This window comes from Choloepus didactylus, chromosome 2, assembly GCF_015220235.1.
Source record: "Choloepus didactylus isolate mChoDid1 chromosome 2, mChoDid1.pri, whole genome shotgun sequence".
NCBI lineage: Eukaryota > Metazoa > Chordata > Mammalia > Pilosa > Megalonychidae > Choloepus > Choloepus didactylus.
This window is the reverse complement of record NC_051308.1, coordinates 189,694,090-189,712,142: the sequence shown is the minus strand read 5'-3', so window position 1 is coordinate 189,712,142 and position 18,053 is coordinate 189,694,090. Positions and strand designations below refer to the sequence as shown.

Below are 18,053 nucleotides of genomic sequence, written 5' to 3'. Positions count from 1 at the left end.
CCTACAGGGATGAAAAAACATCACCATATGTCAGAAGACACTGATGATACTGTGGTCACAGAGGACCCTTTGCTTTTACCTAAAAGAAGTCAGTGCCAACCCTGTTGTAACTCTCTGATGCCTGTCACTTCAAATTTGATGCTTCTATAGTGGTCAACAGGTAGTGAAATAAGAGAATTACAATTTCATATACTGGGTCCTCTTAAACCCATGCTAAGAGAGTTCAGAGTATTTGTCAGGTAAGCATTCACTTGATTTGTGATTTAATGTTGGGTGTGATTTTTAAATACTTCTGTGGCTTTTTTTTTTTTTTTTTTTTTTTTTGTGCTGCCATAGATATCTGCCATTGGTTGCCAAAAACTGTTTCTATGTTCCCTCTTCCGAACAAGTTCCATTGGGCAATCGTGAGTTTCTCTGTGGGATGAGGTGAGGTGAAAGAATACAAGAGAGCCTGTTGCAATGCTGATTTTCATGCCAGTCTTGAAGCACCCACCATGAGCCCGCTTCGATGCTATTTCTTAGGTCTGTTGATCTGCGCATAGAGAGGCTCCGACTCCTGTGGATAGAGCGACAAAGTGAGACCCGCCCTTTCCACACAGGATTTTCTGAGACAGCTTTGGAAAGAGGGCTTGGGATTAGAACAGAAAGGTGACAGTTTATGATGGATGACCTTAGGTTATTTTTGGATTAGTTTGGATCATGGTGCATATCATTTTGGCAATATTTTTATCATTAAGAAGAACTACTCACCCAGTTTTGTCCTTGGTTTTCAAGCTAAGATTGATTTCCTAGTTAGGGAAATAACATGGTGTAGTAGAAAGAGCTAGACACTGCACTTATTTACTGTGTGACTTGGGCAAGATGCTTATCCTTTCTGAGCCTCATTTTCCTCAACCATGAAATGGAAATAATACCTGTTCATCCTGAAGAGTGTTTGAGAGAATCTGCAATACCATATATAAAGCATCTAGCACAGTGCTTGGCAGGAACAGGTCTTCAGAAAATGCTAACAATTATGAGTCAAGTGGGTACATATGTATTTCCAACATGGGTTCATGAATGTCCACTTCAGACTGCTGAAATTTTATTTCAAAGTGCTCTTTTCTTTCTATAAGCAGTGATGGCTGGGTGCACTTTTGGGCAAAAGAAAAAGCAATTGTGCCTTTAGCTCTTGGTTAAAAACTGCTGGGACATGTCATCATCTAAATGACATCATCTAAAAGACAGTCATTTGCCTGTGCCCATGAGGCTGTCCTGAGACACATACAGGGATGTTTATTACTCACTTATGACACAGCAAACTTTCAATCCAAATGTAGATGGGAAATAGTGTTCAGCCCTGTTTAAACCACTTCAGACTTCAGTTTATGTTGAGATGGTCTGATGGACACTGGCCAAGCAGATCAGATCAATACTCTGGTTTTGAGCATCCATGAGACCTTCTGGTTAAACTGACCTCTATGACATCACTCTTGGATGCTTATGCTAGAAATAAATGGGTGTGACAACATTTTAATTCTGCCATATTTTATATATTAGTTCTAGATTTTCCCTTATTTGCTTATTTTCTTTAACTGTCAAATTGAATTGGCATTCTGTGAGCCCCTACTATGTAAAGACTCTAGATATTTTCAAGTACAGCCTGGTAAAACAGATACTTTATTTCTTTTGCAAGTGAGAAATCAGGCATAGAGAAGTTAAATCCTTTTGCCCATGGTCACACAGTTAGTAAGTTTGAGATATGAGACCTGAAAATAGGGTCCAGTGCTTTTTCTAATCTATTACAACAGCTGTCATAATAAAACCAAAAAAACAAAACAAAACAAAAAACCAAAAAAAAAAAAAACAAAAACAAAAAACAAAAAATAAAAAACAAAAGACTCTTCCATCTATGAGTGCTTCACAATTTACAAAGCACATTTATGTCTTATTTAATCTGCCTGACAGTCCTGGGGTGGCCTTTATTATTTCCATCCTGGTTTCGCAGATTAAAAAACTGGAGCTCAGAGAGGTTATGGGATCTCAAGGTCATCATGCTGCCTCTTGTGTATTTAATGTATCATTTTGCCTTGCCTTATATTATGAAGCTAGAATGGCCTGGAAGATTACTTTGTCCAGGCCCATCATCTCATAGATGAGGAATTTGAAGCCCAGAGAAGAGAGCTTTTGTTTCCTCAGAGTCACATGGTTCATTACTAACCATGCCAAGAGTAGAAGCCAGGATTCCTGCCATCAGATACAGCAGATCTCTACAATTTGTTATGTTTGCATTCTGCCTGGCAGGAGAAATTACTACCCTTTGAGGCAGCCCATTCTGTTATATAACAGAGGGCTGATTTGTCCCTTCACACTTGCCACCCAAGGGACTTCACACTACCCTTTGGAAACATAAAGAATAAGTGTAATCCTTCTTGATGTCATAGCTCGTGACATAAAGTACGGAAGCCCATTCTTCCATGTCTTACCTCTGGGTTACTGCTTGGCAGTTCCTTCTGCCACTTTACATACGTGGACCTAGCACAGTAGGCGCTGGATGAAGGTTTGTTGAATTAGTGAATGACTATGATACAGTTTTCTAGTTTCTCACTTCTGATCCCTTTTTCCTAAATACACACCAATGTGGTTATGTACTCTTAAAATCTCATCTAGCAATGATTTGTCAAGTACCTAATCTATACCCTGCCAATGTCTTGGAATGTTTCAAACATCTGTTGTAAGGCTAAACATATAACTTTAATGTTTGCGATTTTTAGGAGGGGTGGAGTAACCAAAGGTGAGGTAGTCAGTAAAATAGTTAAGTGTAACCATTAGGAAAAACATTCTCTTTTGCTTGTGCTGGGCTCAAGGATCCATTGTAATCTTGCCTGAGACTTTTTCAGCCTGCTCTTCTTTTTGGATGCCCTAAGAAGTCAGGCTGCCTTGATCTCACTCTACAATTTGCTCTATTCTAATTCTGGAAACTAATTTATCTGACTGAGAATGACACCTAAAAACAGAAGAAGACAGCAGGCTCAGACAGTGTAATTAATGCCACACTGCATTAACTTTCCGCAGCTGAGATAAATATTCACACCTCTCCCACTTGCCGGAATTTAGCTTCAAATACCCATCACAACAACGGTAACGACTGCAGTCAACTCTCAATTATCCCCACTAATGAAGGGGAGCAGTGGTGTGGAAAACCCCAAGCAGCAGACAGTCCCCAAATCTGACACTGTGATGCATTGTATGTTTTGGCAATAGCTTTACCTTCCTTGTTACAGAAACTCAGACTGTCAGAGCTAGCAGGGAGCTAAGAAATCATTTGATCCAGAAGGTTCCAACCTAGCTTCCAGCAAGTCATAATGGGGTCTTCAAGCTATTTTCAATATTCCAAAAAGCCTAAATGGAATCATACATAAACATAACACGCTGCTGCTGCCTCTCCCGCCCCACTGCCTCTCTTTTGGCAAATTTGACCACATTTCTGCCCTGCTTCAAATCCTTCAAAGGCTCTCCATCACCCACAGGGTAAGGGCAAAGCTCCTTAGCTGGGCACACAGGGTGCATTAGTCTCAGAGTCCATTAGAGCTAATAAATATCTCTTCTAGACAATGAATCAGAACTCGACTTTCAGGTCACATAAATCATACTTTTTAAAAAACAAAACAAACAAACAAAAACAAAAACACCTTCTTTATGCCTCCACCAGAGTGATCTTGCTGAAATGGATCTGGTTGTGCCAGTTTCCTGCTGGGAACGACCCTCCAGACTCTTTATCACCCAGAAGACAATGCAAACTCCTCAGGATGGCACCCAAGGTCCTTCAGATGTGGCTCCACTTCCTGCCCAGCCCCATGTACTTCCCCTCTCTCCTATGCCTTACCTTCTATTTCCTACTTCTAGTTCACCCTAACATGGCAGGATTTTCCCATTGGGAGACTTTCCTCAGCCAGTTCCTTCTGCCTTTGGGTCCCTCCTTGTTCTGCCCCTGGGAGTTAATACTTTAAGACCCAGCTCAAATACAGAGGCTTCCAGGACCCTGCAGGCGAGATGAGCCACTCTGCTCCCTGACTCCTGCAGTGCCTTGTGGAGACCTCTTCTGCACTCCTATCTTGTTATCTTTTAATATGTTCTAGAAAGTGAGCTCCACTGTGCCTTCCCTGTCAGTATCCCAAATTCTGAGCAAGAGCTAGGAATATGGGAGGTACATCCACTAACAATATGGAGAATGAGCAAGGACATGAGTGAGTGAAAGAATGGTTCTTTTCTTAATGGAGTTGGCAAATACTTATGAACTAGTCAGGAAGTTAAAGCTCATTTGTGATTCCAACATATTCATTTTGCTATTTCTAGAGGACAACAAAGTATATACAAACCATCCAGTAAAAACTAAGCCAAAAATCAACCATCCAACCTTTTATTTAAATTAAATACCATTGTTTCCTGGGAGCTGCAGTGAAAGAGTAAAAGAGCAGAAGTTTTGGAGTGAGGCAGACCAAGATTAATATTCCTTCACCCAAATACCACCAGGAACACACCTGCAGTTATTACTCATTGCAATGAGGGGAGCCATGTGGTTCCTCTGTAGGGGGTATTAGAATGGACTTTAGGATTTGGGCTTGTGTTAGTGATTTGGGGAGTGTCAAGAAAGGAGGGTTTTTCTCTGGATTGGATGCTGTCAGGAAGCAGGGTTAATTCTATGATTACCTTAATAATTCTTATGTGGAAGGTAAGAACAATGGAGCAAGGCTAAAATCAGGATAGAGGACTTTTGGTCATTTTTGCAATTTGGACAGTGTTTGTGTTTGGCCTGTGCTCAGCCATGATTAGAGTGGACTTGTTTTTGTCTTGACCCATCATAGTCCCAGAGGGGCTGTGTCTGGTGCTGATGCTGGGTCAAATTGTTGAATCGACAGGAGAACACTAAGGCCTGGCTGTGGGACAGACAGGTAGACTCCTGGCTATTGGCGCTGCTTTTCTCTTTCTCACTATCTCCCACTTAGTAAGCCTAGGACCCAGTTATTTCACCTCTGAGCCCCATTTCCTCATCTATAAATTGAGACTAGAAACCCCCTGGGTGAAGAGATGTGGTAAGAATTGAAGAAGAAAAAATACATTAATTGTCCAGTACAGTGCCTGACTCACAAGAGATACTCCTTATGTCTGGGTGTGTGGTTTTATTCTCCCTTTATGGAAATAGAAAATTACCCCTCATATCCGGGGCCTCAGGATCTCCACTCAGGTAAAGGAAGTGGATGACTGAGGGCCCTTCTACCTGTGGGATGGCTTTCCAAAGTGCGTCTCCTTCAGAGCACATGGGTGCAACTGCAACTGGGCTCTAAGTTACAAAAAATATGATATGGTGCTATCTCAGCCTGAGTGTGCAGAAGGAAATGTGGGGGTAAATCTAAAGAATCTGGTTGGGTAATGGAGACTTCCACATGTTTACCATCTAATCCATGAGTTCTTTAAATACGAATTATGGTCTCATGTCCAGTGGCCAAGTAGAATCACAGAATTAGGATAAAAATAGCTTATATTTACAGAAATGTTTACAGTCCTTAAAGGACTTTGCTATATTGCAGGTGTGATCTACCTTGACCTTCATGCTGAAGCTATACCCTTGGTGCTCCCATCCCTACTTTACAGGGAAGGAGCCAAGGCTCCTAGTGGTTTGATGACTTGCCCAAGGTCACTCAGCCAGTGCAAGGCAGAGCTAGGATGGAACACAGGTTTATTCTTGTTTTTAAAATCAACTTCATTGACACATGTGTCACATACAATAAAACACACCCAGGGTAAATGTACTGTTTGATGAGTTTTGACAAATGTATACACCTATGTGACCCCCCTTCCCCACAATCAAGGTATAGAACATTTCCTTACCCCCAAAACTTCCCAAGCCCTTTTCCATCAACCCCCATCCCAGTGCCAGCAACCACTAAGGTGACTTCGGTCACTTTAGACTAGATTTGCTTTTTCTCAAATTTCATGTAAACATACCCAGGAATTTTAAAGCCTGCTATCCTCTCTACTACAACATGTTCCCTTTCACAGAACGTTGAAAGTTGGAAGGGCCCTCAGTAGTCCACTTACTTTTCCTGGGTGGAGATCCTGAGGCCCCAGATATGAGGGGTAATTTTCCCAAATCACATGGGAAAGAGTGGAAGAGCCAGGAGAGCATCCCAGAGTCAGGACTCCCATTTCTATGCTTGTTTCCTTGTTCTCCACAGTAACACCTCTCCTCTACCCCAGATTTTTTTTTCTTGCAGAGTTGTCCCCCTGGTACAATGGGAAATTTGAATTTGAGAAAATTGGGAACAATACAGTAAGTTCTGCAACCGATTATTGCCAATGGACTTATTCAAGTCATTGGAGTGAATGAATTGTAACACTACAGCCATTTGGTTTTAAGTCTAGGGGAAAGCAGTTTTCTAGATCACATTGTAATAAGTCACTCTTGAAAACCACCTAAATTGCACTTATTACTTTGCATTTATTTACTTTTTATACAGTATGTGCTTTTGGAAGCCTTGGCCACAATCTAGCAATGGTATCTATCAGTGGAGAGAGGACAATGCCTCTGAAAAAGGTAGACTGGGAGGTGAGGTCAATGATGTCATCTGCTGGCTAAGCCAGCCTATTCCTGATGCATCTTGGGGAACCAGGGGTTAGGGGGTGAGATCAATGCCAAGCCAAGCCAGGGATCAGACTGGAGCTGGGAGATGTGACAGAACTTGAATCCTTCAGCATAGACATGCCCAGGTAGCAACTTCAGCTTCCATGGTCTTTTAGCCCCAACCCTTGGACTTAGGTCAATGGGGGTTTTAAATCTCCTGGCTTGGCAAATAAAAAGGACAGTGGTAGCCAGGGGAGAAGAAATAACTCAAAGTTCTGTCTGAATCCATATGTAAGGTCATGAAAAATGCATGTTTTTGGAGCCAGAAAGACCCTGGCAAACCTCCCAACTAACTATGAATTCAGGCAAGCTTTTTAACAGTCTGAACTGCAATTTCCTCATCTGTAAAATGGGCTTCATAACATCTACTTCATGGAATAGTAGTAAGTAGTACATGAGCTCATATAACATAAAGAATCTTAAGAAGTAGTAGGAGTCGGCTATCCTTCCCTTTTTATTTAAAGGAAAGGAGACACAGAGCTTCCAGGCTACCTTCAGTTTGAAACTTGAGTGTTCCTGTGAGGATTGAATTAGGTGATATTTATGAAAGTGCTATAAACATGCTAGTACTATTTCTTTTATATTTTATTAGTAGTAGCAAATGAAAGGCATTGCGATTACCTTTGGCAGAGTGATGCTCTGAGAAACAGTGAGTGTGATCTAAATCAGAAGTCAACAAACTACGGCATGTGGGCCAATCTGGTAGCTACCTGTTTTTCTAAATAAAGTATTATTGGAACACATTTTAAAGTATCATTGGAACATATCATTGTCTTCTGTTGCTTTCCTGCTATAGTAGTAGAGCTGAGAGGTTACAGCAGAGCCCCTCTAGCCCACAAAGCATAAATATTTTACTATCTGGTCCATGACAGAGACTTTAGATCCCGACTCTAAATGATCAGTGTATTCTATCAGCACCCACTTCTCCAGTGGCTTTCAATCATGCTGACATCTTGATCTCTAGCTTAGACTTCTCTTTTGACCTCCAGAGTCATGCATTCAGCAGCCTGCTTGCAGCTCTGCTTGAATGAATGTCCCATGGGCTCTTGAAGTTCAAATGGTCCCAGCTACACTTGCCCTCTCTCCGCTCAAGCATGCTGCTCCAGGTTCCGAAGTGCAGTGACTGGCACCATCTAAATCCCCAAGTCAGGAACCTGGGTGTCATCCTAGATTATACCTTTTCCCTCACTTCTCATGTCCCCCAGTGTTAACCTCTTCCTGATTTCATCCTTTAAATATCTCTTGGCTCCACACTCACCACTCCATGCCATCTCCTGGCTGAACTGCTCCAATAGCTCTCCAGCTGGAGGATCCCCAAAGTGGTCATGCGGGTTTGAAGAAATCAGTGCTGTTCCCTCTAAAAGCTCAGGCTGGACCTTTTGAGTTCTATGTCCATGAAATGGGAAGATTATTGTCTGTTTTTGTGGTTCTTTGTTTTAAGGCTCTGTTGTTTGGCTTTATTTAAAAATAGAACAGTAATAACCCCCCATATATCCATTTTACTTTCGAAGCTTACAAAGCACTTTGGCATTCATGATCTCATTTGATCCTAGGACAGCCTGGGGAAGGAGCTATTGCAATTATCCACATTTATCTGTATGAGGGGACTGGGATTGGGAGGGTCACATCTTGCCTAACACCTGCTTAGGAGCTGCAATTCAGATTCAGACCCAAGACCCTTGACTCGACATGTTTCTTTTCCTCCCTTGCTCCCTTCCTCCCTCCCTCTCCCTCTTTGCCTCTCTCTCTCTCTCTCTCTCCATTTTCAAAAAAATATTCTTCTTTCCAAAGCATCTGAAGGGAATCTTTCTTTACCCTTGAATACCAGAAATCCATCAGGTATAATACTTTGTCTTGGGTTCCCACTACGAAGACTGGTACAAAAATGGCAGTGCCTTAGTATTTATGGCACTATCTATTGTTACTAAGGGAGACAGACCAAACAATTCCCCATTGTTACAGAGGCTACTTGTCTTGATGGCTGGGAAAGTCTGATAGGCAGTTTATTTACTTAGTCATTTAACCAAATAAATGTTTTCATTTTTCTTTCATCTCCTCAAAAGCTAACATTTTGCCCTTAACATTATGCCAGCAACACATCAGGGAAGTATGAATTACCTGCCATTCCCATACCAGCCATTATAATATTATTTTGGTTCTTTTCTGCCCCTGTTATCCCCAGTCTTTCAAAGACATGTGGCTCTCCTAGACAGGAGAGTAGGGAAACAAAAGTGAAATAATTGAAGATATTTCCTGTTATTGCTAAAACAGAAATGCTTTTTGAGATTGGTCCTGAAGCTTCCACTAGTGGGGATTGAGTTTGTATGCTTCCTCTTACTATGGTGTGATATGACTTTAACTTATCAACAGATGTCACGCCTACCTACTCAGAACCACAGGGGGCATTTCTAATAAAAAGTGGCTGGAGGTAATGGTTACAAAGGTGATAGAAGGAAGGGAGTCTTGCTTCCTGACCCTACGAAGGCAGAGGGGAAAACTGAGTGATGGCCGTAAGTATCCCTGTATGGCAGCCCTCACCCCTCTTCATATGTCTGGAAAGGCATTAAGAAATTGTAGCTGGTAAATTTCTGGTTGGGTAGATGGATGAAAGGGGTGGAGAGAGGAAGACCCACTGTGGCTTGCTCTGCTGTTGATGGAGAGGCCCAGGAAAGTTCATTTGGACTTTCCTCTTGGTGTCTTGGAGATATTTCTGCAAGGCTGACACTGGCCCCATGGCATGTGATTCTTGATAGGGAGTTGTGAAATTGTCAGGCTAACCTTTCAAAGAGAGAAAACTGCTTCCTACTGAGGATTACAGTCCAAGCTTCTTCTGGAGCTGGGAAATGCTTACTATGATTTAGGTTTGAATCTAAAATTGCTCATTTTTTGGAAGTGAGAGGTGGCCTCTGAGGCCCAAACTGGGGTTGTCCTGATTATGGGACAGGGTAAGCCAGAGAGCTAAGAAGTGGTATTTTCTTTTTGTTTTTTCTTTTTCCTTCTCCATAGTTGTTTTGGGGCATATTGAAAATTAATTATCTGACGTTAAAAAGCATAGAGCAAAACCTCCCAGCCAATGGCCTGGGTTCTTCTGGCAGAATTTATTTAACCTAAAAGCTAAATGTATAAAATCCAGGGTGGTGGGGAACCAACATTTACTGAGCATGTACGATGATGATGATAACGATGACAGTAATTTTGATGGTGAGGATGGCAGCTAACATTTATTGGGTGCTTTCTATGTGCAAAACACCGTGCTAAGAACTCTACATGCATTACCCCATTTAGTCCAAGAAATAACCCTATGAGGCAGGTACTGTTTTTAGCCCTATTTTTCAAATGAAGAAAATAAGAGAATTATTTTGAAATCTCATTAGGGTCACAGAGCCAGTAAGTGGTGGAGCCAGAATCTGACGAACTTGGACAGTCTTACTCCAGAGCCCAGATTTATAAGCTGAGCTTACACTGAGCACTGTGTCCACTGCCACGCGAGAGACTTGACATACGCTACCCTAGATAACATAATGGATAATATAAGCCCCATTTAGCTGATGAAGAAATCAAAACTTAGAAATTATGGTTCTTGTCCAAGATTTCCCACTATTAAGTAGCTGAGCTAGAATTTGAACTCAAGTTCCAAATCCTGAGCAATTCCCATGATACCATGCTATGTCCACTTACAAAACTCACAGATGCGGCTTGGGGCACTGGATCGAGCATCAAACATGGAACAGGCAGATGCGCCAAGAAACAGTTCAGCTCTGACTGTTTCAAGCTGAACAGGCTCATAAAGCTGAGGGTTTGATACACTGATCTGCAAATGGTGTAAGTCATCTTTGTTTTCTAGAAGAACTTCAATTTTAGGATGATGTTTGCTGTTATCCTGATGAATGGCTCTTGTCACCTTGAGTTCATTCATCAAATTTTTCAAGGCAAGGCTGAGCACATGAAGTACAACAGATGCAAGGGGTAGCAAACCTCATGGGGAATCTTCCCAAGGAGTCTGCTCATAATTCCCAACTTTTCTCTTTTCCTGGGGCATTGATACTGCCTTTCAGTCACCAGCTCCTAAAATAGCTTTGCAAGACTGAATTTTTAAATGAGTGTTATGTGGTTTTGCATGGTATGATATATTATTATGTGTTATTGTACTGTACTGATATAAAATGGGGCAAAATATACCGTAAGCTAAGTTCTTTAATCATAAAATCTATTAACAAAATGCACTCTCAAAGCACTGTATTAGCTTTCAATAACTGTCAAAATAACATGTTTCAACTGAGAATAATTCTGAGTCTCAAATTATGAATGGTGAAAACTACTTACCATTTAAATAGTCTGATAATGCTGTTCAAGACTAAAAAAGCTCTGTGGGTATGGCCCTGCAGTCCTACACATTTATGGAAAACTAAGAAAATATCTGAAAACTGAACATATTTGTCAAGGAGTGACCTTAGAAATCATGTGTGGGTAACAAGGTGTACTTCTGTCTCCTGAGAAGGTTCGCTTCATCAGCTCTTCTTTCTTTCGATCAAATCAGATGTATTGAAACTCAAGTGCCAAAAGCCACTTGTAGTAAATGTAAGTACACCTCTCACAAAGTAGCTGTTGATGGAATCTGAAGTGACTCAATGGCAAACCATATGCTGTAGCACAGGTGCAAACAGCAGAGCCTCAGAAGTGAATGTTGTATGTCTTTGGACTTTGAATTTCACTTTCTCTTTGGAAAGGGTGAGGGGCCCCTTACGGCTAGACAAAAAACGCTACCATGATCTTACATCTCAATCAATATTATTGCAAGCACAGCTTTGTTTTTTGCATCTTAGATCAGCTTCCCAGGGTGTTTGATGGGTGACCTCTTTAGATCCGCTGAGTGTAGGCATATGCAGTGACATTTTGCTAACAGATGAAAGCATCTGGACCACTTCTCACTGAGAAATTATCCGAGTGGGCATAATGTGTCCATCTCAGAATGTTGATGTCTCCAGAAACCAAATCTATGTTAAATGAATGTTGGCCAGGCCTCATTGTGCCATTACTTCCCACTCAGAATGTAGAATTAATAAAACTACAAGGTCATTCCCCTTGCCGCACCCCCTCCCCTGCCTCCCAGTATATGTCAAAGGTCATGCATCCATGAAGAAAAACAAGGTGAAAAACAGACACCAGGCAAGAAGCAATGGTGCAAACAATAGGAATACAGCTCGGGCAAGCATATAGAGTGCAGACATTAGGAATCGAGCTCAGGCAAGAAGAGATGGCGCAAACACTAGGAATGTGGCTTCAGAAATGAAGAATAAGCAAAAGGGAAAGCAGATGGCTTAAGGGTGAAGGAGATTAAAAAGGACAGATACCTACCCAGACCTGTGCTATCTAGCTACCGGCCTGTGGACTTATATTATCACCACTGGGCTCCCCACTGGGCTCACCAAATGGATCACTGTTGGATGAGGCCTGTGATCCATCAGGCTAGAACACAAGAAGATAACACTTTTTTTGTCTCTTCAACAGTTTAGAATATAAGACAGCTGGGCATATTTTCATGCAGCAGATACAATCAGTTATTCCAAAAGAGGAAGTAACATCAGTTAGAGGATGCCACACCCACAAATGTAAGAAGTTGCAGTAACGGCTTAATAAAAGGACAATGTTTTTCAGCTGACTCACTTGGATATTAATGGAAGCCCCTTTATGACCCCTTTAGAACTTAAGAGTCTGAGTCAGCATTCTCTTCTTTGGAGGTTTCCTCCTGCTTTGCCCAATTCAGATCTGAAAGTTGTAATTTTAAGGAAAAACAGAAACAGAAAGAACAAACTGATCACTTACAGCTTCTTGTTCTTCGCTTTTGCTGGGACTTTCAAAGCCCTCTTCGAAGATGTCATCTGTAGTGGGGTCACTGGCGTGGGATGCAGATGATTTGGATGGAGAGCTCTGTCTAGGGGCTGGGGTTGGTGCTACACAGAGATCATGCAAAAAGAAGAAGCATCTTAAGTGACTGGCTGCACCCATTTACTCCACAGAAACCTCAGGGATCTGGTTAAATTATGAATCAAATCACAGAACTCCTCTTCCAATCACTAGTCAGGTCAGATAAACATTTGAATTCCTCTCGTACATATTTATCGCATCCTCTTACACACTTGATCATATGGAAAGAGGTCGTCCACACTGACTGGTAGGCAGTGGTTGTCAAGAGTTGGTCCCTGGACCAGCATCATCAGCATCATCTGGGAACCTGCTAGAAATACAAATTCTCAGACCCCACCCCAGACCTACTAAATCAGAATCTTGGGGTTTTAAGAAACTTTCCAGGAGATTTGGAGGCACATTCAAGTTTGAGAACCAGTGGGCTGTAGTTTTCTTTCTTCCCTCTGTCATATATCATAAAAGTATTTTAATAAGAGTAAATAGATCAGAGGGAAGGGAAATCCATTTATTAAAGGCTTCTAGGTGTCAGACACTGTTCGAAATTTCACAGACATAATCTCTAATCCTCAAAAAGACCCTGATGTAGGGCTTATCCCATTTTACAAATAAGGAAAGTGAAGGCTGCTAAACTGCTTATGTAGCTGGCAACTGGTAGAAACAGGCTTCAAATCCCAGCATGCAGCAAGTAAAGAATAAGTGTCTCAGGTCTTTCCCCACTCTACTGTGGTCTTGGGGGATAAGGGAAATTAGGTGATCTCTGAAAATGGATGTACCTGATTGCAGAGTCACAGATAGCACGTTTTCCTCACAGTGGATGGATCTGTATTTGCAGTACTGACCTTCCCACATCTTCCTCATCTCATTTGTTCCAGAGATTTACAACAAAATATGCCATTTGAAACTACTCTTTTTCAATCATTACTAATTTGACATTGAAAATACCAGTCATTGGTTCAGCCCCAAGTGAGGGGATGGCACGGCTTGATTTAGTAGCCAAATTTCAAATGCCACTGATAAGTACTCTCTGTTGTAATTTTTCAGAATTGAGAAAATCTGGTTGCCTTATCAGACAGTGAATAATTATAAAGTTCGATGAATACCTTTGATCCTGATGAATCTCTATTAAAATGATGATGGCTATTGACTGTGTGCCAGTAAATCAGGTGCTGTGCTAGGCACTTCTCATTCATAATTCTCCCTAACACAAAACTGCAAGGTGTTATTATACCAATTTTCTGTTTTTTTTAGAGGAAGACACTACAATTCCAAGAGGTAACATGACTTGCTAACAGTTAGCACAGTTATGAAATAGCAGCACTGAGATTTGACACAGGCCTGCCTGATGTTTCCAATACAATTGTGTTTTTCAATTTCTCTTTGAGACTCACTTTCGAGCCAACCAATCTTCCACTCAAAACATTCTGGAGGACATACCAATGGATAAGAGGATAAACACAATGGCTTCACACATTTTCTTTAACATAAAATACATCTTTTAAAATTTAAAAGTAAGTCTGTTTTGTTTTATGACATGGTTATTGAACAAACTGGTGATAGTGGGTTTCAGTGAGGTAACCTATATGAAAAGACTCTGATGTGGAAGATGTTTAATACATGTTAGCTTAAACGGATTTGGAATTGTGGTTTTTTGCTTACTACAGGTTGAGAACCTAGGCCGAGCTGCCAGTTCTGACAGGTGTACTGCTCATACTTATCTAATGAAATCAATGGGAAGTATAATGAGTGAGTTTATTTTATCCAAGTGTCTTAACCTTTAGAAGAAATTCCTCTATATTCTAAAACAGGGGTTCTCAATCTGGGGTGATTTCAATATCTGGCAATATCTGGAATAACTTCTGATTATTATAACTTGGAGGAGGTTGCTACTGGCATCTTGTGCATAGAGGCCAGTGTTGCTGCTAAACATCCTACAGTGCACAGGACAGCCTCCCACAACAAATAATTATCTGGTCCCAAAAGTCAGTAGTGTCAAAGTTGAGAAACCGCTCTAAAACACAACCATAACTGAATGGCCTTTGTTTCATTCACTTCATTCTCTATCCCCTTCCCAATGTCATCCATGTGCTTAGGCAGCATGCTAGCATTATGAGAGGTGTAGAAATAATTAAGACATATTCCCTGTCCTCAAAGAGCTTAAACTTCCCTCTTGAATTTGTACCGGGCACACAAGCCCATTGAAAGACAGACGTTTGTTTGTAAAAGCTGCTTGCTTATTTATGCATGCCTGTCATTTTTTTAGCATTTCATTTTTTATTTATTATTCTTCATTGTTAACCTATGCATTACAGTTAATAGAGATACCCCTCTATGTAGATCATATGGCCTGAGCAGAAAAAGGTTGTTTTCACAAATAGAAGGCATTCATTTTCAGAATAGGATTCCAAACCTGGCTGAAATGACACGACCTAATTGTGTTAACATTAGGATTTCTGACAATTCATGGTATTGGCCATGCAGTGATCCGTGTCATTTGTGACAGTAATGAAAACGCCAAAGTCACTATACCATGAGCCCTTTCTTTCCCCTTATCGGTTGTCAAGGCACTGGCTGAGTCACCAGAAAACCTTCCCAGAATTGTGTCAATCAAGCATATACACACTCAATTGTATCTGGATTCTAATTTGGCTGCAAGGTTACTGTTTTCCAGAGACGTTTGCAGTAGAAAAGTGATCTGAGATGGAATCACTGAATGTCAGAACTAGGAAGGAGGTATGCTGCTCAACCACCCAAGCCGATTTGCTTATTTTACCGATGACACAACTGAGTCTCAGAGATGAAACTGAGTTTTAGAGCTGCCTAAAGACACAGCTTGTGGTAAGAAGCCAACTCTGGAATCCTGGCCCAGGACTCTGCACAAAACCACTTAATATGTGATAGTAATGATGAAAATAATACTTCAAACCTCATGAGGTATATAATGCTTTAGTACATATATCATTGAATTGTTTTAATAACCTTAGCAGATAAGGAAATTGAGGCTCCTAGAAATCAAATGACTGACCAAAGGCACAACACAACTTAGAAAGTTAAAAAACACCCTTCTTTCCAAGTTATCAATCTAGAACTTTCGGTGACACCATCTTTTTCTCTTTGACTACCAGAAATTCTGAGTCCAATTATGGCTTCAACTGTTACAGTTGTATAAGACATTATGGCTGCTCTATTTCTATCCTAAGTTTTCTCCTCATCTTAACCTTTCTATTCTAAGTTTTTCCTTATTCCTAAAACTTATACTCACCATTTTAATTCAATAAGCCATATCAAAATCTGTGTGTCTAAGCTGGGATATAAATGAATGAATGAATGAATGGGCAAATGAGCAAAAACATACGAGATAAAGGGATACGGTGAAAAACGACAGGCTTGTACTAAATATTAAATTCTCTCACTTTATTTATTGCCTGTGAATCTGACTTTTGTTATCTGTAAAACAAGTCTAACAAAACTCATCATAAACCTTGTTTATGAGTATAGAAAATAAATATAAAGCATATGGAGAAGGGGCATTGGTCATAACTGGTAACTAATAATAGGTACCTATTATTATTAGAAGTAATGTCAACAAAGAGGCTTGTTGACTGTAACTAAGATGAGTTCTCTGACTCCAGACAAGGCTTCACACTCATTGGGTTTTACATCTCAAATGAAGTCACTCACGTGAGTTGGTCGATGGTGTAGTAGAAGTCACAGGGGTCAAATTCAACTGGGAGATGTCAAAGTCATCACAGTCGTCTGTATCCTGTGCCACCCCGACTTTGCTGAAGTAACTGGAGAAGGCCTCTGAGGTACAGGTGAGGGAGGGTTGGTCGGGTTTGCGGGAGGGCACAGGGGGAGGCTGGGCCATCTGGAAATCCTTAAACATTTCCTTCCCCATTTTCTGCCTGGACTTGTCGGTCTGTGGACTTGACCTGGTGGAGTCACTCGTGGCGGGGACGGTTGCAAGAGGGGTGAGGGGACCTTGGAACATGGCGGCTGGCAAAGGCATAACAGTTTGTGTGGGCATGAAGGCGGCTGGCGGAAACTGCCCGGCAACAGCTGGCCAGGGCTGCTGGGTGGCGGGGAAGAGACCCGGCTGGCCCCATGCGATGGGCTGAGCCCCCGGCATCACCTGAGCGACTGGTGGCTGAGCACCCATGGCGATCTGCTGTTGGACGAGGGGCTGCTGGCCCCAGAAGGATGGGAGGACGGCACCCATGGCGACATAACCTGGAAGGGCAGGCAAAAACGAAGTCAGGCATCCTGGGAGAGAACAACTGATTGACTCAAGTGATCTGACAACAATGTATTTGCACAACCTACTCACTGCCAGGCTACGGTGCAAAGGTGAATAAGACAAAAGTCCCTGCCCTGGTGGAGCCTCCCTTCTAGATGGGGGAGACAGAAACAAACAAAGAGAATACCAAATAGATATAAATAAAATGTCAGGTGGGGATAAGTGAGATGAAGAAAAATAAAGTAGGTGGGGGGTGGGGAGCAGAGACAGAGAGAGATTAGAGGTGCTATTTTAGATGGTGGGGTAGGGTGGCAATTGGGAGAAATGGTCAAGGGAAAACTGTAGGGAGGAGATGATTCATAAGCAGAAACTAGAATACAGGGAGGTTAAGCCATGCAGAAAACTGAGGGATAATAATAATAATAATAATGCTACAGTTGTTAGCTTCTGAAATCTCACAGCCGCAGGGGCCAGTGTGTCTCAGTGGGAAGGGCAGAGAACTAGGAGCCATGCATATCTGGGTCTGAGTCTCGTCTCCCTTCTTGCTCGACAGGGCATTCATGTATCCTTAAGCTCTCGAAGATTCATACTCTTTGTTGTAAAGCCAGGTTATAACACCTTCCTTCTCTGCAGTAAGGCAACATGTGCAAAGTGAATGAGACTCTGTTTTGGAGTTTTAGAGGTCTGGGTTAAAATTCAGACTGCCGCTCCTTATCTTTGTAATTTGGGAAGAGCTTCTTACCCTCTTTAAGGCTCTCTCTATCTGTAAAATGGGCATAAGGTAAATTCAGTGTAATTGGGTTCGTTTGCAGATTAATCAAGATTACATATTTAAGGTGTTGAGTACTGCATCTGGCATAGAGTAAGCAGCCAGCAAATGTTTGTTATTAGTATTATGATTTTAATCAGAGATAGAGCCTATAAAGTACTTAATACCTTGTTTGATGTATAACTGACATGCAATGAATGGTAGCTATAAGTTTTATTCTCATTCCAGTTTTAGAGACTAAACAAACAAAGGTTATTGTCCACTCTGGACAGTGGTACAGGTTGGGCACTGCAAAACTCCAGAGGGTGCATTAACACATACTACCATGACAGTCATTTGCTGTATTATTTCTTTTAGGTGAAATATACGCATTTTTGACTAGGGGTACAAGTGGCACTTGTTATAATCATAATAGTAACAGTAATAATTTCTACTTATTAAATGCCTACAGCATGCCAGGCACT

The 18,053-nt window shown here is 41.4% G+C and overlaps 1 protein-coding gene across 3 annotated transcripts in view; it reads right to left on the bottom strand.

Annotated features, from left to right (window-relative positions):
- Positions 1-298: 298 nt before the first annotated feature.
- Positions 299-18,053, bottom strand: part of DAB1 (DAB adaptor protein 1) — a 1,206,834-nt gene continuing 1,189,079 nt past the window's right edge. For all 3 annotated transcript variants that reach the window (XM_037827102.1, XM_037827103.1, XM_037827104.1), the window contains 4 exons: positions 16,265-16,813; positions 12,485-12,612; positions 12,017-12,127; positions 299-556 (listed from right to left, as the gene is read on the bottom strand). In XM_037827102.1, the coding sequence (XP_037683030.1) occupies positions 12,032-12,127; positions 12,485-12,612; positions 16,265-16,813 (773 nt within the window). In that variant the 3' untranslated portion in view covers positions 299-556; positions 12,017-12,031. The remainder of the gene's footprint in view (positions 557-12,016; positions 12,128-12,484; positions 12,613-16,264; positions 16,814-18,053) is intronic.